Source organism: Octodon degus, unplaced genomic scaffold (assembly GCF_000260255.1).
Source record: "Octodon degus isolate 3935 unplaced genomic scaffold, OctDeg1.0 scaffold00047, whole genome shotgun sequence".
Lineage (NCBI taxonomy): Eukaryota > Metazoa > Chordata > Mammalia > Rodentia > Octodontidae > Octodon > Octodon degus.
Genome location: NW_004524623.1, coordinates 6,540,303 through 6,556,515, shown reverse-complemented (window position 1 = coordinate 6,556,515; position 16,213 = coordinate 6,540,303). Strand labels below are relative to the sequence as shown.

General features: G+C 40.2%; 1 protein-coding gene across 2 annotated transcripts in view; it reads right to left on the bottom strand.

Annotated features, from left to right (window-relative positions):
* Nucleotides 1-2,272: 2,272 nt before the first annotated feature.
* Nucleotides 2,273-16,213, bottom strand: part of Frs2 (fibroblast growth factor receptor substrate 2) — a 47,459-nt gene continuing 33,518 nt past the window's right edge. The window contains exons 4-8 of one of the 2 annotated variants that reach the window (XM_004632156.2): nt 13,817-13,908; nt 11,638-11,824; nt 10,591-10,749; nt 10,137-10,300; nt 2,273-7,889 (exon numbers count right to left, since the gene is read on the bottom strand). In XM_004632156.2, coding sequence (XP_004632213.1) covers nt 6,939-7,889; nt 10,137-10,300; nt 10,591-10,749; nt 11,638-11,824; nt 13,817-13,882 — 1,527 coding nt within the window. In that variant the 5' untranslated portion in view covers nt 13,883-13,908 and the 3' untranslated portion in view covers nt 2,273-6,938. The remainder of the gene's footprint in view (nt 7,890-10,136; nt 10,301-10,590; nt 10,750-11,637; nt 11,825-13,816; nt 13,909-16,213) is intronic. The other variant, XM_023716315.1, reaches the window with a different exon arrangement.

The following is a 16,213-nucleotide window of genomic DNA, read 5'->3' as shown; positions in this document are numbered from 1 at the left end:
TATTTATTTTTGGCGGTACTGGAGATTGAACTTGGGACCTTCTGGGCAGGTGCTTACGCTGCTGAGTTGTATCTCTGACCCTTCAAAATACATTTTTAATCTCAGAGAACTGATACATCCAGTCACCCAAACTAAAAGGTGGGAGCTGATTTTTGACCTCTCCGTTTTCATCGTTCCCTCGGCAGAAGTATTCGTTTTTCCTGGCAAGCCACTGTTGGTATAGACATTTTTTTGTTTTTTAGACAGAATGACCACGTTGCCCAGGCTGGTCTTGAACTCCTGGGCTCAAGGACTCCTCTCCCCCAGCCTCTTCCAAGTAGCTGCAAGTACAGACGTGCAGCACCCTCGCTGGCCTGAAGACTGTATTTCTGCTGCTTATACTCTTGTACCCCCCTACATCTGGACAGGGTGTGTGGTTCCGTAGAAGGCAGCGGAGCTGACACTGTGCCCGTTCCGAGGTTAGGCCTCAAGAAAGCCTAGCAAGGGGCGGGCACAACTCAACAGTAGAGCCAAGGTCCTGAGTTCAGTCTTGTACATCTCAAAAATAACACTAGAAACAAACCAAAAACCTAGCAACTTTTACCTTATCTTTGAGCTCTTGGGCCCCCTAAGCTGCCATGTCAGGAGACAACATGAAAAAAGACCCGAAGACTACTGTGAAGGAAACTGGGGAATCCACTGGAACTCAAGCTCAGACCTGGGCACGCCGAGCACGTCTGCCTCCCTGGACCCTCCAGCAAGCGTCCAGTGAGGGCAGAGGCAGTCAGCTGCCAGACATCGGGCGGAGAGAGGAGCCATCTCTGCCGTGCCCCCCACCCTGCTCTGCAGCAACCTGACAAATTCTTAGCATGACTTTGGTCTTAAGCTGCCAAGTTCAAGAGTGGTTTATTGAGTAACGGTCAGCAAACATTCATTTCACAATGCTTTTAGATAGACATTTATCAAGTCTTATTACCCTCAAATCTTATTACCCCATTTCTAAAAGTCTTCTAACCAGTCCTATCAAAATGTCATGTCTTTTAATATAGCCTTTACCTTGATGCCTAAGTAATTTTGTTTAAAATCCTCCAAGTTCTCATCTACATTTTTAAAAAGAACAAACAAAAACTGCCTGGCATTCTGTATCTATTTGCTTGGACTGGCCAGCTCAGTAGACTAAAGTGCTTGCTTAGGCACAGTGCAGGGCCTGGGGTTTGATGCCTGGCATGGCGTGCCAGCCCCGCCCCCCAGGACATGCTGAGACAGCTACTGAGACCAGGCAGGTTGGCTCCCGCTTGTAATCCTAGCACTTGGGAGGCTGAAAACAGGAGAATCACTATGAGTCCAATCTCCATAGTGAGACCCTGTACGAAATACATTTAAAATAAAGTTTACATCTACTTGCTGTCTCGTTTCTCTTCTCTGTCCCTCACCCTGCCTCTGTTGTAGGCTTTGCTGCAATGAGACGGGGCCTCCTTCCACCATGGGACATTGTGTTCTGTGTCTCTCTGCCTCCCTTCTCCCTAAGACATCTTCCTCTCCTTTTGTAACCCATAAAAATCATCCAAACACCCAGGAACACCCTCCAAGCTTTAGTTGAAAGCCTCCACTCCTAACATTGTGTATCCTTTGTATGTTTTATCACACCACTTAAATGAAGTCATGGAGTGACAATTTTCCCAGTTGTCCTAAGGTATATACTACAGCTAGTACCATTCTAGAGATAGCAGAACAAAGCTACTCCATAACATGCAGTATCTGTCTTAGGTCTTAATTCTCTAGGAGACAGGAAAAGCACTGCCTGCTGGTGGAACAACAAATTCTTTCAAGGACAAGGACTGCTACCTTCAGGGTCTAGTTCATAAATATTTGTCAAATAAGAACATGTGAGCCACTACAGTCCGCAAAAGCTTCAAAGGAATAAATAATCCAAAGACTGAAAATCTAAGAACAAATGCCCTGGTTTTCCAAAGTGCAATGTTCCACATTAAAACCAACTCAAGGAGTTCCCTCGTGTCTGGCATACAGTGCACCCCCAACTATTTGTGCCTTGTCCCTTCTCTACATTTTTTGCATGACCTGTATTCAGCTGGGCTTTGCAGCCTCTCTGGAATCTCAGAGCTCAGGACCACTAATTTGAATGATCACAGATAAAATTGTCAGGAAGTTTGGCAAATAAGCACATCATAGAATAGCATATATTCACTTTAAAAATGGAGGTAGCGACAGGAAACTAAGAAAACATCAGAAGTTTCAAGCAATGCATGAGATACAAATACAGTAGAACTTTAAATGTGTGTCCAACCAAACTTTTATTGGGTTTTATTGCAATCTACTTTTGGCAATAAAGGGAAAGTGACCATAAGGACTCTGATCAGAGTTTATTCAACAAAGCAGTTTTTCATGAAGGCCTAAGGTCAGTGTATAGTCAGCTCAGCTTCCAGTATCAACTTGAGTACCTCATGATGAATATTTATGCCAGAATAACAGTAAGGCATTGCAAGGTGCTACATCATCGATTATGAAGTTATATTTCCATATTATAATTTTTAGGACAGTAAAGTATACTCATATACTCTACAATAAATATTTTAAAAATGTGTTGCTTAGCCCTTGTAGAACAAACTTCATTAGCTTATTCTTTAAGTACTCCAGTTAATAAAGGTTTGATTGTATTTCAAGAACTTTGAATTTGCCAAAGATAAAAAAATTAGTTATGTCATGACAAAAAGCTGAAGAGCACATTCACGCTTGTCCTACCAGCATGTTTACATCACATGTAACTTATGCCTGATGACACAGCCTATGTGGCAAAAGGACAACTAGAGGGCAATCCTCCCGTCCCTACTTCCTCCAAAAAGCCACACTTGGCCTCAGTGTAAAAGTTATATTTTATTGCCATGCTACAAAATGTATGGAGTTGGCACTGACAGGGAGAAAGAGAACAAACAGTGGGAAGGGAGAGAGGGCAAATGGTGATGTTACATACACAAGGTTGCATTGTAGTTAACAGTGGTTAGGTTTTGCCAATAGTAGAAATGCAAACCAAAATGTAAAATGCTGATATGAAGCAGCATTAAAATACAATTTATGCATAGTACAGTATCACTTCTGTCTTTTATTGGAGAAGTACGGAATGTTTATAAAAGAAATTAGCCACAGGGGGTAAAATTCATATTCCATATACAATTTGGCAATGGTAGTCCCACTGTTAAACAATTTTTATAAAAGAAAAAAATTAAAAATCTAATAAGCTACCTTTATACAAAGTTGCTATATTTATGCCTTTATGTAGGAAAAAAACACATTTATAATGTAAATTAGGACATACAATAATCTTACAGTATTATACAATGTAATGAAAATAAAAACATAACACAAAGTTTGTCCTTTATAAAATGTATATTTTGCACTTTCTAATGCAAAAGTGGCACACTGGTGACTACTGCACTGTTACTATCAGTCTGCTTCCATGCTGTCACTGTCCAATTGTCACAGAATTGTCACTGTGATGATACTACAGAAGAGTGTTGTGTTATATAAAAAAATGAGGAAGTGGGGATGGGGAACTGGGATGTACAGAACAAGAAAAAGACAGGATGCTGGTCTGGGCAGAGTAGATCATGTTATGTCATAAAATATTGTTAGTTTTTCAAGCCAAAAACATTTTCTATACATTCTGTAATTTCGTACCAATGCCTTTATTCAAATTTGGCAAACATCAGGAAAAGGTAATTAGGACCACATACCTCATATATAGAAATAGGAATGCGATGCCAATATGTCAGTCACTGATGTCTCTGATGGGAGTCATATATATGTATATATATACATATATATATATATATATGTATGTATGTATACATACATACCACACATTGCACAAAACACTTGGGCGTTATGGGTTAAGAACAGCACAGGGAAATTGGGAAATACTTTTTAGCTCGCTAAAACTTTTCCCTTGAGGCAAATACAAGGTGGCACATTGTTGGGAAATTATGAAAACATAAGGCCCCTGTCCCATTTTTAATAGAACATTATTGAGGTACATTTTTATATGCTGTGCCACAGACTGGGGGAGGGGGAATAAACACCAGTTTGACTTATTCTTACAACAATGAGCTAAGGGTCAACATTAATATCTATAAAAACAAAGATTGCTTGGCAAATTTTCTTACGTCCCAAATGCGATCTATTGTGGATATACTGGGAAGTGAAAAGCTTTTTTTACTGAGTCTTCAAGAGTAAAGTGCATATCTCATCACTCCACAGCAGCAGTAAATAAAAGGAACTATTTGCCAATCTTCTGGAGGGAGGGAAGGCACCATATTTTCATTTTTTAAAAAAAATATTAAATTGGGAAATGAAACACACTAAGAAAAACACAGGTAATACTCATATCAGCTTCTAACCCTGATCTGAGATAAATGCTGTTAGGATCTACATGGGGAAAAGAAGCTTCTCTTCGGGGGAAAACAAACTCAAATAATGGGATCACATAATCTACCAACAAAACACGAGTACCTAAAATTAGGTTCACCTCAGGAAATCTGAGACATATGGCCATAATTATATGCCATTAAAATATCTCATTCTAAAATGCACCTAGGTATAGGTACACTCTTCCAAGGCAGAGCTTAATGCCCATTACTAGACTTCTGCAAAGGGCAAGTAGTGTTCTGAATTACTTTTTATGAAATAAGAACACAGATGACACCCAGAAGACAACTAGAATAAACACTAGTTGTATATGTATAATATTCTTTTAGTACCCTAAAACCAAACTCTTAGCAGACAGATTGGTCCCATTTTCATTTTTAAAGCACACAGTATTTAAAGCATAAACTTACTGATTATATTAGTACAAAAACTAATTAGAATCTGGAAGTGGAAAAGATGAGGGAAAAAGAAGAATAAAATATCCACCCTCCAAAATGGGTAAATATACCAGCCCTTTCATGTGGAGATTCATGTTCTGCTGTGACTGCTCATTTCAAGGAAAACCCTTTGCACTGGTTGTGTCACAATTCCTATTCCACATTACAAAAACCATTACATAAATTTGGCACAATTAGCAAGCTACTTAAAAGAAAAGAAAATACATTAAAAAATGGAAATTGTATTAGGGAAACTGCACATCTATACCACTGCTCTTTTTAAGAGAACAGTGAGCATTTTAGTAAGCACCAAGTGTGGGGGGCAGGCAGAAAATTTCACTATGCTAATGAACCAACGGCACAGAAAATGATAAAGACATTTGTAATTATTTTTTATAATGGTCCCACTCTATTATTCTGCTAATGCATTCATTATCCTATAACTAGGTTATTGAATAAACTAGCTAAGACTGAACTTTTTCATGCTTAGGTAGCTGTAGACACGTATAATAGATCATAACTTCAAACTTCCTTACATTTAGAGACATAGCAGTATTTTGCAAGGTTACCTAGCCTTCTTTTCACTCTCTCTAGTGTTTGGGAATTTGGAACATTCTTGATTTTCCAAAAGCTTTGACATCTGGAATCATCAATTTATAGAAATTCGGTTCATTATAAACCCTAAATTAGACACAATCTCACTACAAGACTTCCACTGTACTTGCTATGCTGACAACAATATTAATATTCCACTGAAATCAAGGGATAATCAGAGATCCAGCTACAAGTGAGAGCAGAGCTGAAGAGAATGCTAGCGAGGACAGTACAACTGTAGCCGTGGAGCCGGAGAAAATCCCTGCTCAAGTGCTGGGGAGAGTGCCCTCAGAGAAACATAGTACCTTTAGGGAACACTGCATGTCAAAAGGAGGTTGCTTTCTTTTTTCCTCAACTGCTAAAGAGATCACCTATGGACACAAGTGAAATTTAAAATCGAAAGAATGTTCTTTTTATCAACTTGAAAGTAAACAGCATATAAATAAATACTGGACAAGGGCAACCCTGTTATAGAATAACAGCAAGTTCCAAATGAACCTTCAAAACCATAATTTGATAAAAATGCAAACTAAGTAACAATGAACATATAATCCAATTTCAAGACTATATACAAACTCAAAGCATTTTACATTGAAAAAGACATTAAGCAACACAGTAAGTCATCCCGAACACCAAAGAAAAAATCTGAAGGTAAATGGGAACGTAACAGCAAAACATGCCTCCAGAAAACAATGCATTGTCAATACTCTACAGGATAGAAACATCAAGAGATCATGGTTCAGATTTTCAAATGTGTTTGGGTAAAGTGACCTGAGACTAATTCTTAAGCCTACTACAATTCAGAGTAAGACATCTGGACATGCCCTTCAAATGACATCATGAGATGAGTAAACAGAAAACCTTGTCTCCTGCCTACCTTTCAACACACCAACAGCAAGCCATAGTCACGACATAGGATTCTTTCTAGTAACACTGAAGGCAAAAGAGCTGACTGGTTATACAAGGAGGTGTGGTATCTTCATCTCCTTCACACGTGTCTTGGCCCAACTCAAAAGCCTTTAATTGAGCAAATGAAGGATTCCTCGTGGTCCATGCTGGAGGCCACGTACTGCGCACAGTGATCTACAAACATCACCTTCACAGCCTACATTATCTGTTAGCAAAGCGTGTTACGAAGAGGCTTTATAAAAAGTTTTAAATGCCAACCATGATTTAGACATGAAAGATATGCGTGAGCCCAAAATATTGAATAAAAATCTACCAGCATGTCATTCACTTCAACTCTCATTTTAAATAGGCACTGTGAAAATGGGAATGCTGCTGTACAGTAATGAATAGTACATAATGAAATTAGTGTTCTTTAAGGAGTACCTGCTCTACAGTAATTCCCTTTAAAGATGAACATGAAGTATTCAGAAAAAGAGTATCAGTCTATAAAAGGAGTTAGTGTAGAAATGAAAATGAAGCATTTGCATCTTCATTTTAAAAAACTTCACAAAGGTGCAAACAACATAATGCTTTCCAGGCTCACATGGGCAGATCAGTACTATTATGTCTAGTTTTCCTAGATGTACCATCATCTCGTGGCAGTGCTTTCTGCAAATTGGACATAGCAGCAGTTCTCTCGATGTCTATCACAGCGTACAGCTCTGTGCGCCTTGTAGGGGTTTGTGGAAGGGGAGTGGTAGGTGTTTTTGGAGTCTGAGGGTTGTCAGAGTCACTGCCGCCTTCCAAGTCAACCTGTATATAATTGAGCTGCCGGTGCTCTAAACTTGGGCGTCTGATATCAAAGTTAAAGACTGTTGGTGTACAGTCCCGACGCCGTGAATACTCTATTTTGTGAGCACTTACCGGCACTGTTACATTCTCTGTATTTACATAGTTATGCATTGGGTCTAGATTATTATGGTAGCCATTTAGAGATGGAGTCTTTGGTCCTAAACTGTCATCTTCATCCCTACTGAGCTTGCGGGCTTCCCAAACAGGTGGCAAAGATGGTAAATTTTCATAGTTTAATAATGCAGTTCTTCTCTGAGCGGAGTTGTTGATATTCTGGGTATCTGAGGTACTAGTGGATGCCAGATGACCTCGCCTGACCCCGGAGGCACTGGGGATAGATAGCCCATTTATATTTTCATACACCAGTTTGTTAACTGAAGGTGCATCTCTTCGCTCATCACTGTCATAGCCAGTGTCCCATTCTGTGTTATTTGCACCACTTCCACTAACTTGGTCTCTTCCAACTTGCTCCAGTTTCTCTTTTTCCATTAATTGCTTCTGAACAGGAGTTGGTCCTAAAACAAATTTGACTCCTTCGGGCTCAAGAAGAATCTGAGGGTCTCTGTCTTCAATACTACTTGGTTCTTCTTTGGGTGTATTGCTCTCGGCATTTGAAACCCTCGCCTCCAACGGGACATGCGTACCAGCGCGGCTTTTCCGCTCTTCTTGTACACCTGTGGTATTGACATAGGTATGTATCTAAAATGAAAGAGAATTCAATCAATAACTTTTATTTTTTTTATTTTTTTATTTTTTTTTATTTTTCAACAAATAATACACTGCATATATTCTTCTTAGTGGTTAATTGCTGTACAAGATGCGGACTTGTGATCCTATTTACAAACACCATTAGAACGAATCATTCTATTCATTAACAGAATGTAACTATATATCTATCCCAACCACTTTGAATACACAGATACAAAATGGACATTCATCTGTATACCCCATTTTTTCTAAGTTCCGTTATTGAATATTATAGGTGTGTAAACTCAGCAAAATATTCTAAAAGAGTCCAGTAGCCCATAATAGCATTGGGTCTTCTGTTTAACTGGCAATGTCAGAAATTATTGACCTGAGTCCCCCACAGCTCAACTTAACAGCATGGCTTTATTTCTTATAATTTCGTCTTCATACTTTTCTGCTGGATGGTTAAGACCAAGGTAAAGCAGGACCTATGCAACAAGAGTTGTAGCTTTTTGGTCTGAGAAGGTCAGTGAAATGCCCTCAGGATTTGTCCTGAGAAATCAATAACTTTTAAAAAACAAAATGATACCAAAAACCACATCAGTTAATTTTATTAACTTTTTCTCTAAAGGTACTCTTTAGAATTTTACTTATTTTTTACTAATAAAAAGGTGGGGCTAAGGAAATATAAAAACATCTCCGTAATTTGATAGAAGAGTAACTACTTTAGGCTGGGGAGATGGCTCAGTGGAATAAGCGCTTCCCTGGCAAGCACAAGGGCCTGAGTTCAATCCCCAGTTCCACCAAAAAAGAAGAGTAACTACTTTAAAATAACATTCAGCATTTGATGGTAAAACATGAAAAACATTGATAAAAATCAGGAATAAAATAAAAATTATTATTTTGCTGTTCTACAAATTTTCATCGATAATTTAAAACATTATTCAAAAATAAATAATGTTAAAAAAATATAAAAAAATTTTAAAAAGGGGCCGGGGAGATGGCTCAGTGGAATAAGCACTTCCCTGGCAAGCGCAAGGGTCTGAGTTCAATCCCCGGTTCTGCCGATAAATAAATAAATAAATAAATAAATAAATAAAGTTGGGTACAATAGTACAAGCCTGTGATCTGTAGGAGGTTATTACAATGGTAACTGACTGACATGTCTGTCTTAATCTATAGGTGCACACCTCTTCTCTCTACTCACACTACTGAGTTGCCCTTCACGTATCTGAACATACATCAGCAAAGAGATGGCATTCAAATGCTTCAGATGCTTGGCAGAGGAAGGAGGATCAAAAGTTCAAGGCCAGCCTGAACTACATATTAAGACACTGTCTCAAGTCAAAATATAGGCTAGATGTGGTAGTACACACATACAATCCCAGCACTCTGGAGGCTGACGCAGTTAAGATCTCCGTAAGTATAAGGCCAGTCTGGGGTACAAATTGAATTCAAGACCAGCTTGAAATGCACAGTGAACCCCTGTCTCTAAATCAATCAATCAATCAGGTAAAATATTCTATAAAACGTATAGGTATAAAATAAATACTATCTAGTAAGAAATTATCACTATTTAGAAAAGCTCAATGGCATTTTAGAGAGACAATATAAAAATATTTGAAAGACTATATAAAATTTTAAAGATTCAAAATGAAAACAAAATTAGAAAAAAAATTGGGTAAAATATAATTATGGTAAACAGTATAACTTGCTCACTATGTAAAGAACAAAAAAAAAATTAATGTAGTTGTGGCTGAGTGGTTAAGGTGATGAACTAGAAATTTACTTTAAAAACACAAAAACCCTCAGTGCTCAATGAACATATGATTTCCAAAAGGTAAGTTTAATTAATTATGTTCAACCAGATACTTCTTTCCACAAGTGAAAACTAGGAGAGTCAGGCATACTAAATTGTAAAAACATTAACAATAAAATCTACTTTCTTCTGGTTGTTCACTGATTTTAAAGACTGAAGACTGAACTACAAAAGCGGCACACATTGGGGTGGACTGCAGGCTGCGGCTGCGGCTGCCTGCAGCCCACCCTTCCCACTCTGCAGGCACCCTCTCCCAGGAGCCCACCCCACTGCTCCCTATGCGCGTCTGAGCACACGCCAGCAGGTAGGCACCATGTCCTTAACTGCTCGCTATAACCTGGCCGCAGGTGAAGAGTTACAATACACACAGAATAAAACCCAGAGCACAGCAGCACTCTGCAAACCCCACACAGCGCAGCCAGGAGGCGGCACACACTTACCTGCTCCTCAGCCACAAGCAAAGGGTGTGTAGATTCTTCACCAACGGAGGGCAGGCGAGCGCTCCCCACGGACGGATGTCTGCTTGAGGGGTGAGATGAAGCGTCTCCAAATGAGGGGTACCTGGGATATCCGTTAGGTAAACTCTGAGCAGCAAACCCTGGAGCTGGAGCAGGGCAGAGAGGATGAAGGTGAGTGACGATCAAATCTAAAGACCAAGAAAGATGTTCTGGACAAGCCATGTAAAAGTTATAGTAAAGTACTATCTCCACCAAGGTTTAAATGATATGGAATAATAGATGTTTCCAGGTTACGACTAAGAATTATTTTTTAAAAAACTGATGATCATTACTCTTCTATTAAGTCAACGGTGATTTCAAATATGTTATAAAGACCCCTAATTTATAGCTTACAAATGACTGATGCTCAACCTGTACAAGGGGAAGCCACACTTACTTGTAGGTGTTCGCGGCGTCCTGGGGACCTCCAATTCTGTCTGATGATTATTCCTTTCTACCACTGGCTCTTCCACTACATTTATACTATTATTTTGCATAATCTCTTGCAACATGTTAAATAATTCTTCTGCACGGGCACACTTAAAGGCAAAGATTCCTATAAATATAAACCAAAAGAGAAAAGTAGCAACCACACCTTTACAAAAGCTCTAAGAATACACGCTGAAGAACAAAATTATCAAGTACTATTGTGACAATAGTAAGATAAGCCTAATAAGTTAATGATATTCTGTTTAAAAACACAAATTCTAAAGAAAAGTTACAGAATAATTTTCCTTTGTCTAAAGGACATGGCACAAAACAAAGCAAAATTTGTACACTTAACTCCTGTCTGTTATTTTTGTTTTGTTTTTTCATGTATCTTGTTTTTAACAGCAGGGGGAGCCACCTTGCCATCAACAAGGCAACCATTTATCCTTTAAAGGGAACTCTTAGAAAAGTTTTACAGCCATTATCTTGTTTAATTATCACAATACTCTAAGATAGGTATTACAAGGCATTACCACTTTACTGACTTGCCAACGACATTCAAGCAGTAAGTAACAAAGAGAAAACAAAACAAAACATCAAACTGTGTTCTATTTGATTCCAAAATTTAGTTCTCTCCCCAAGGTAAAATAATAGTCACTTTAGCAGAACAAGCATTTACTGAAAGTCTAAAGTTTAACAAGAGTCAAAAAATTCTGACATAGAAAATATGGTTCATAAATGCTTGAAGAAAAATAAATATATCTGTTATTATTACAGTTTTGCTTAATCTTTCCTTCTTTTTTTTTTTTTTTTTGCAGTACTGGGGATTGAACTCGGGTCCTTGCACTTGCCAGGCATGTGCTTATTCTACTGAGCTATCTCCCTGGTCCCTTAATCTACTTTCTTTCAGGAGAAATGTTACTAGTAAGTTAAACACTACACAGAGAATAATAACAACAACAAATACTATTTCAAATGTGCTAACAGTTGTTCGTTAAAAAGAGGCTCCACCTACCCTGTCCAGTTTGACACCTTCGGCCACTTTCAAAAGAGAAGAGGTTGGAGTCATAGCCATAGCGCCGCAGGCAGAGGTAGTGCCATTTGACCGAGTCGCGCTTGCGTGTGTACAAAATCAGCTCTGTGTCTGTAAGTTCCATGATGCCAGAGCCCAACTCATTCCCATCATCATCCACGTTAATGACCTAAAGTGAGCAGTCAGACACGCACATCACCAGCTTGGCAGGAAGGCGCTGCTGCAGTGTGGCTCAGTCATTTGCTCATGTGTGTAGTTCTTAACTGCACAGAATATTCCTTCTCAGTGGGAAAAAGATACAGGAACAAGGCTGACCCACAGCCCTGTGTGTGGTTAACTGACAAGCGCAACAGAGGCTATGGAAAAGAGCAACTGTCACACAAGTTGTCATGGGAGACAACTTCATGTAAGTGGAGTATATGAAAGTTCCACTGGACCTGAGTATATATAAACTGAGAAATCAAATAACAGGAAAACCTGTTGGTAGGAGATGGAAACCATCACACGCGGACACACTGCTAGACAGCACAGGAGATTCCTTTCCAAGGGACCAAAATAAGACAGACACAAAGTTCACTAATGTTTGTTTCTTTTTGGCAGAACTGGGGATTGAACTTAGCCCCGTGTGCTTGCCAGGGAAGCACTTATTCTACTGAGCTATCTCCCCGGCACCCTAAAGTTCACTTATGAACAGCTCTGTACTGCTAAGCTTCAGAAAACGCCCCAAGACTAACAGATAACATTTATGCAAACATTATCATTCCTCTGGAATGGGGCAAAGTGTTTTCCATGTGTTTTTCTCATTTAATCCTCATAGTAGTCCTACATTGAGGGTGTCTCTGTACAAAATGGAATTAAGGTGTAGTGATAATGTACCCAGCTGAAGGCTTCAAAGCTATAAATAACAAGGGTGTGACCTACTCTAGGATTGCAGGAAAATCCTCAGAGTGTAGGAGATCCAGAGTTATGACTGATAGGAGACTGAGGTCAAGTTGCAAGAGACACTAAACAGTTGCGGGAATGTTTAGCCTACAGCTAACAGAATACCACAGGAGTTTAAGCAAACAGGTCAGGTCAGTGAACAATAAAAGATTAATGCAAGTACAAGATGGATGACAGCATGACTGGAAACAGTACAGTTACCAAGTCACACGGGCATGCGTGCAGGTAAAGACTGAAATGCAGGATCATCGTTTGGGTCTGTGGTGTCCCCAAAGGCTATGTGTTCAAGTCCCTGTTCCCAACCTGTAGCACCCTGAGATGGACCTTTAAGAGGGGCCCAGCGGGAGGTCTTCTGGTCCACAGGGCATACCTCCAAGTGGGTAGGCAGCCTGGCCCTTTCCTCTTACCCTTCTGCTTCACCACCAACTTCCATTCTCACCACAGCCCGAATGCAAAGCAGCCAGTGGTTCACAGACTGACACCCACAAAGTTGTGAGTCCAAATAAGACTCAATGTCTGCATCAGCCACTTGAATTTAGGTATTTGAGTAAAAAAAGAAAGCTGATTAACACAGGTGGTGATGAGCCTGGAACGGCACATAAAAAAATGTTACTTTAAGGAAAACATTGGCAGAACTCTTTAGTTAACTGGATATAAAAGGCCACATGGAAAGTTTGAGGCCCCCGCAAGGATTCATGCGTTGGAGGCTTTGGTCCTTGGTACGGCAGTGCTTTTATTTTTTAAATGCCATGTTTAGAGTAACCAGCCCACAGGCTACCGGGGTGTGCCTTGAAAAGGGCTGACCGCAGCTCTGGTGGGACCCCACTGAGTCTGCAGTAAGTCTTCAGCTTCCCATCTTCCAACGTGGTCTTCCTTTCCACATGCACCCCCCTCAGTGATATCAATCCCCACGACAACGCGGGACATGAGGTGACACAGTCACAGGGGACTTTAGTCAGAGCTAGTGCTGTGCTGCTCACACTTCCAGAAAATGTTACTTTAAGGCAGGCAGGCAGGTAGCCCAAAACTATAGCTAAGTAAACTTCTTTTCTTTATAAGTATCTCATTAAAGTAATAAAAAAATGGAGTAATATAAGACAAAGATAGAGTGGACAAAGGGAAACATAAGAGCGTGGTGATAAGAGTAAAGAGGTGAGCCGTAAAGCAAAAGGAGCACATAAAGCAGGCAGTGAGCCGTCGGCTAAGTGGCTCTACTCACCTTAAACTTGTTCCGATGGTTGTCCGGGACAGCGTCTTTATCTGGACAGCTACAGCAGCTACCCATGGCTTCTTCAGAAGACCATGTGAGCACTGCATGTAGAATAATTCAGAGAAAAGTGTTAGACGCAGGGCATAAAGCCATAAGCTAGAAGACCAGGAATCATCTAGTCAAGCATAATATTTTGATGCAGAAAATTAAGACCAGTAAGGTATATTGGCTGAAGCTAAACACACGGGTAGTGGACAATTTTACTCAGAGACAAAAAGCATAGATTTTGTGAAACCTCACGGAAACCTCAAACTTACAGTTTAATTTACAAAGGTCTGCCTATTCTAAAATGATTTTAGAAACCAATTTAGAATCTCATACATAATACTAAGTAATTTATGATCAAGAATTAATCATGAAATTAATTTTTTATGGCTTATCAAGAATTTGACACCATCTTTAACAAAGAAATTGCCAAAAAGATGCTACACTTTTTGTTTGTTTTTGTTTTTGAGACAATGTCTCGCACTTTAGTGAAGGCTGGCCTTGAACTTGCTTTTGTAGCCCAGGCTGGCCTCTAATTCAAGGTGATTCTCCTGCCTCAGCTTCCTGAATGCTGGGATTACACATGTGCACCACCATACCTGACATAGACTTCTAACTTGACAGGTTTTTTTTTTTTTCTTTTTTGTAATGGCCTTTGTACTGAGCTGCATCCCTACCCCTTTTATTTTATATTTTTATTTATTTTATTTTATTTTTTCTGTATTTAGGACAAGGTCTACAGGTTCTACACGGTCTCACTACATAGATCAGACTCATAGTGATTCTCCTGTTTTCAGCCTCACAAGTGCTGGGATTACAGGCACATGCCACCATGCCCTGTCTCACATGCTGTCTCAGCGTGCCACGGGGGTGGGGCCAGCGTTGCTCACCAGGATCAAATCCTGGCCGCTGTGCTCTGCCAAAGCAGGCACTTTAGTTCGCTGAGCTATCAGGCTGGCCCTATATTTTTATGTTGAGACCAGGTTCACTAAATGGCTAAGTTGCCCAGGCTGACCTCAGCTCCAAGAGTGCTGTGACTACTAGCACGCACCATCACACCCAGCTGTATTTTGACTCTTGTAACTCATTAGAAACTTTTAGGTATCCCAGGAGACCAAAGTTCAATAAGATATAACACCAAGTTTAGAACAGTACATTAGTAAGACAGATCCATTGAGAATTAAACCAGTAACACAACACACAGAATTCCAGCAGGAGTGATACAGCAGGTTTACTTCATCTTCCTTTTCCACAGAGGAAAGGGGAGGGGGAGGAGGAGAGGGGAGGGAAGCCAAGGGAGGGGGAGGGAAGAGAAGGGAGGGGGAGAGGGGAGGGGAGGGAGAGGGAGGGAGGGGCAGGCAGGCAGAGAACAGGAGGAAGCACAGGGGCTATAAAAGGGTTTATATATATAAACCTCTATCTAACCGAAACTCAAAATTCTTTCGTGGTTTCTCTAGTGCTTCCAGGATAAAATTTAAAGTTCTTCAGAGTATATATAGTATTCTGTCCTTCACAGTCTGGTCCCTGCCTGTAGGTCTAGTCTAAGCTACTTTTCCCCTGCTCAAGTCCTACCCTTAGTCCAGTCAGATGAAACAACCTAGTTTCTCCAGAATATCTTATTTTGTCTCTTTCCTTTCTCAAGATAACACAGAGCACTGACTCTGGGAAATCTCCAACATCCACCCACCACCCACACACCAACCAACCAACCAGGTGAGTTGTAACTTGCATGTTTTCCCTCAAAACACCAGGTTTCCCAACATCATAGCATCTAACACATTTGGCGCTTGCTGAAATTGTGATAAATTATCTGTTTCTCTGTATTCTCCCTCCACTGTGAGCTCGTTCCCAGCAGGGGCAGATATTCATTTTTACATTCCTAGTGCCTACCACAACACCTAGCACACAGTGGGTGCTGTAGGCCCTTTGTGAGTTGAGTGGGATTATACTAACTAAAGGTGAAGAAGAATGCCTCATAGCTGTTTAAGAGATGGAAAAAGTATAATAGTGTATATACCAAAAGAAATGCTAACCAACATGGCAAAGTTGTAAATCATGACATTCGGTTTTTTTGCTGAGTATCAAAGGTGATTAAGTTGTCTGTACCTATGAAGAGCAAGTCTAAAGGGAAAGAGGTATAAAGAAATAATGTACTGGAGCCAGGGAGATAGCTCAGCGGTCTAAAGCACCTGCTTAGGCAAACTTAGGCAGGCTCAGGGGACCACGGCTCGATCCCTGGCCCAAGCTGCGCCAGCCCTGCCTTCAAGAGTGGGCTGAAGCCAGGGAGATGGCTCAGTAGGATAAGTGCTTCCCTGGCAAGCGCTAAGGGCCTGAGTTCAATCCCCGGTTCTGGGAAAAAAA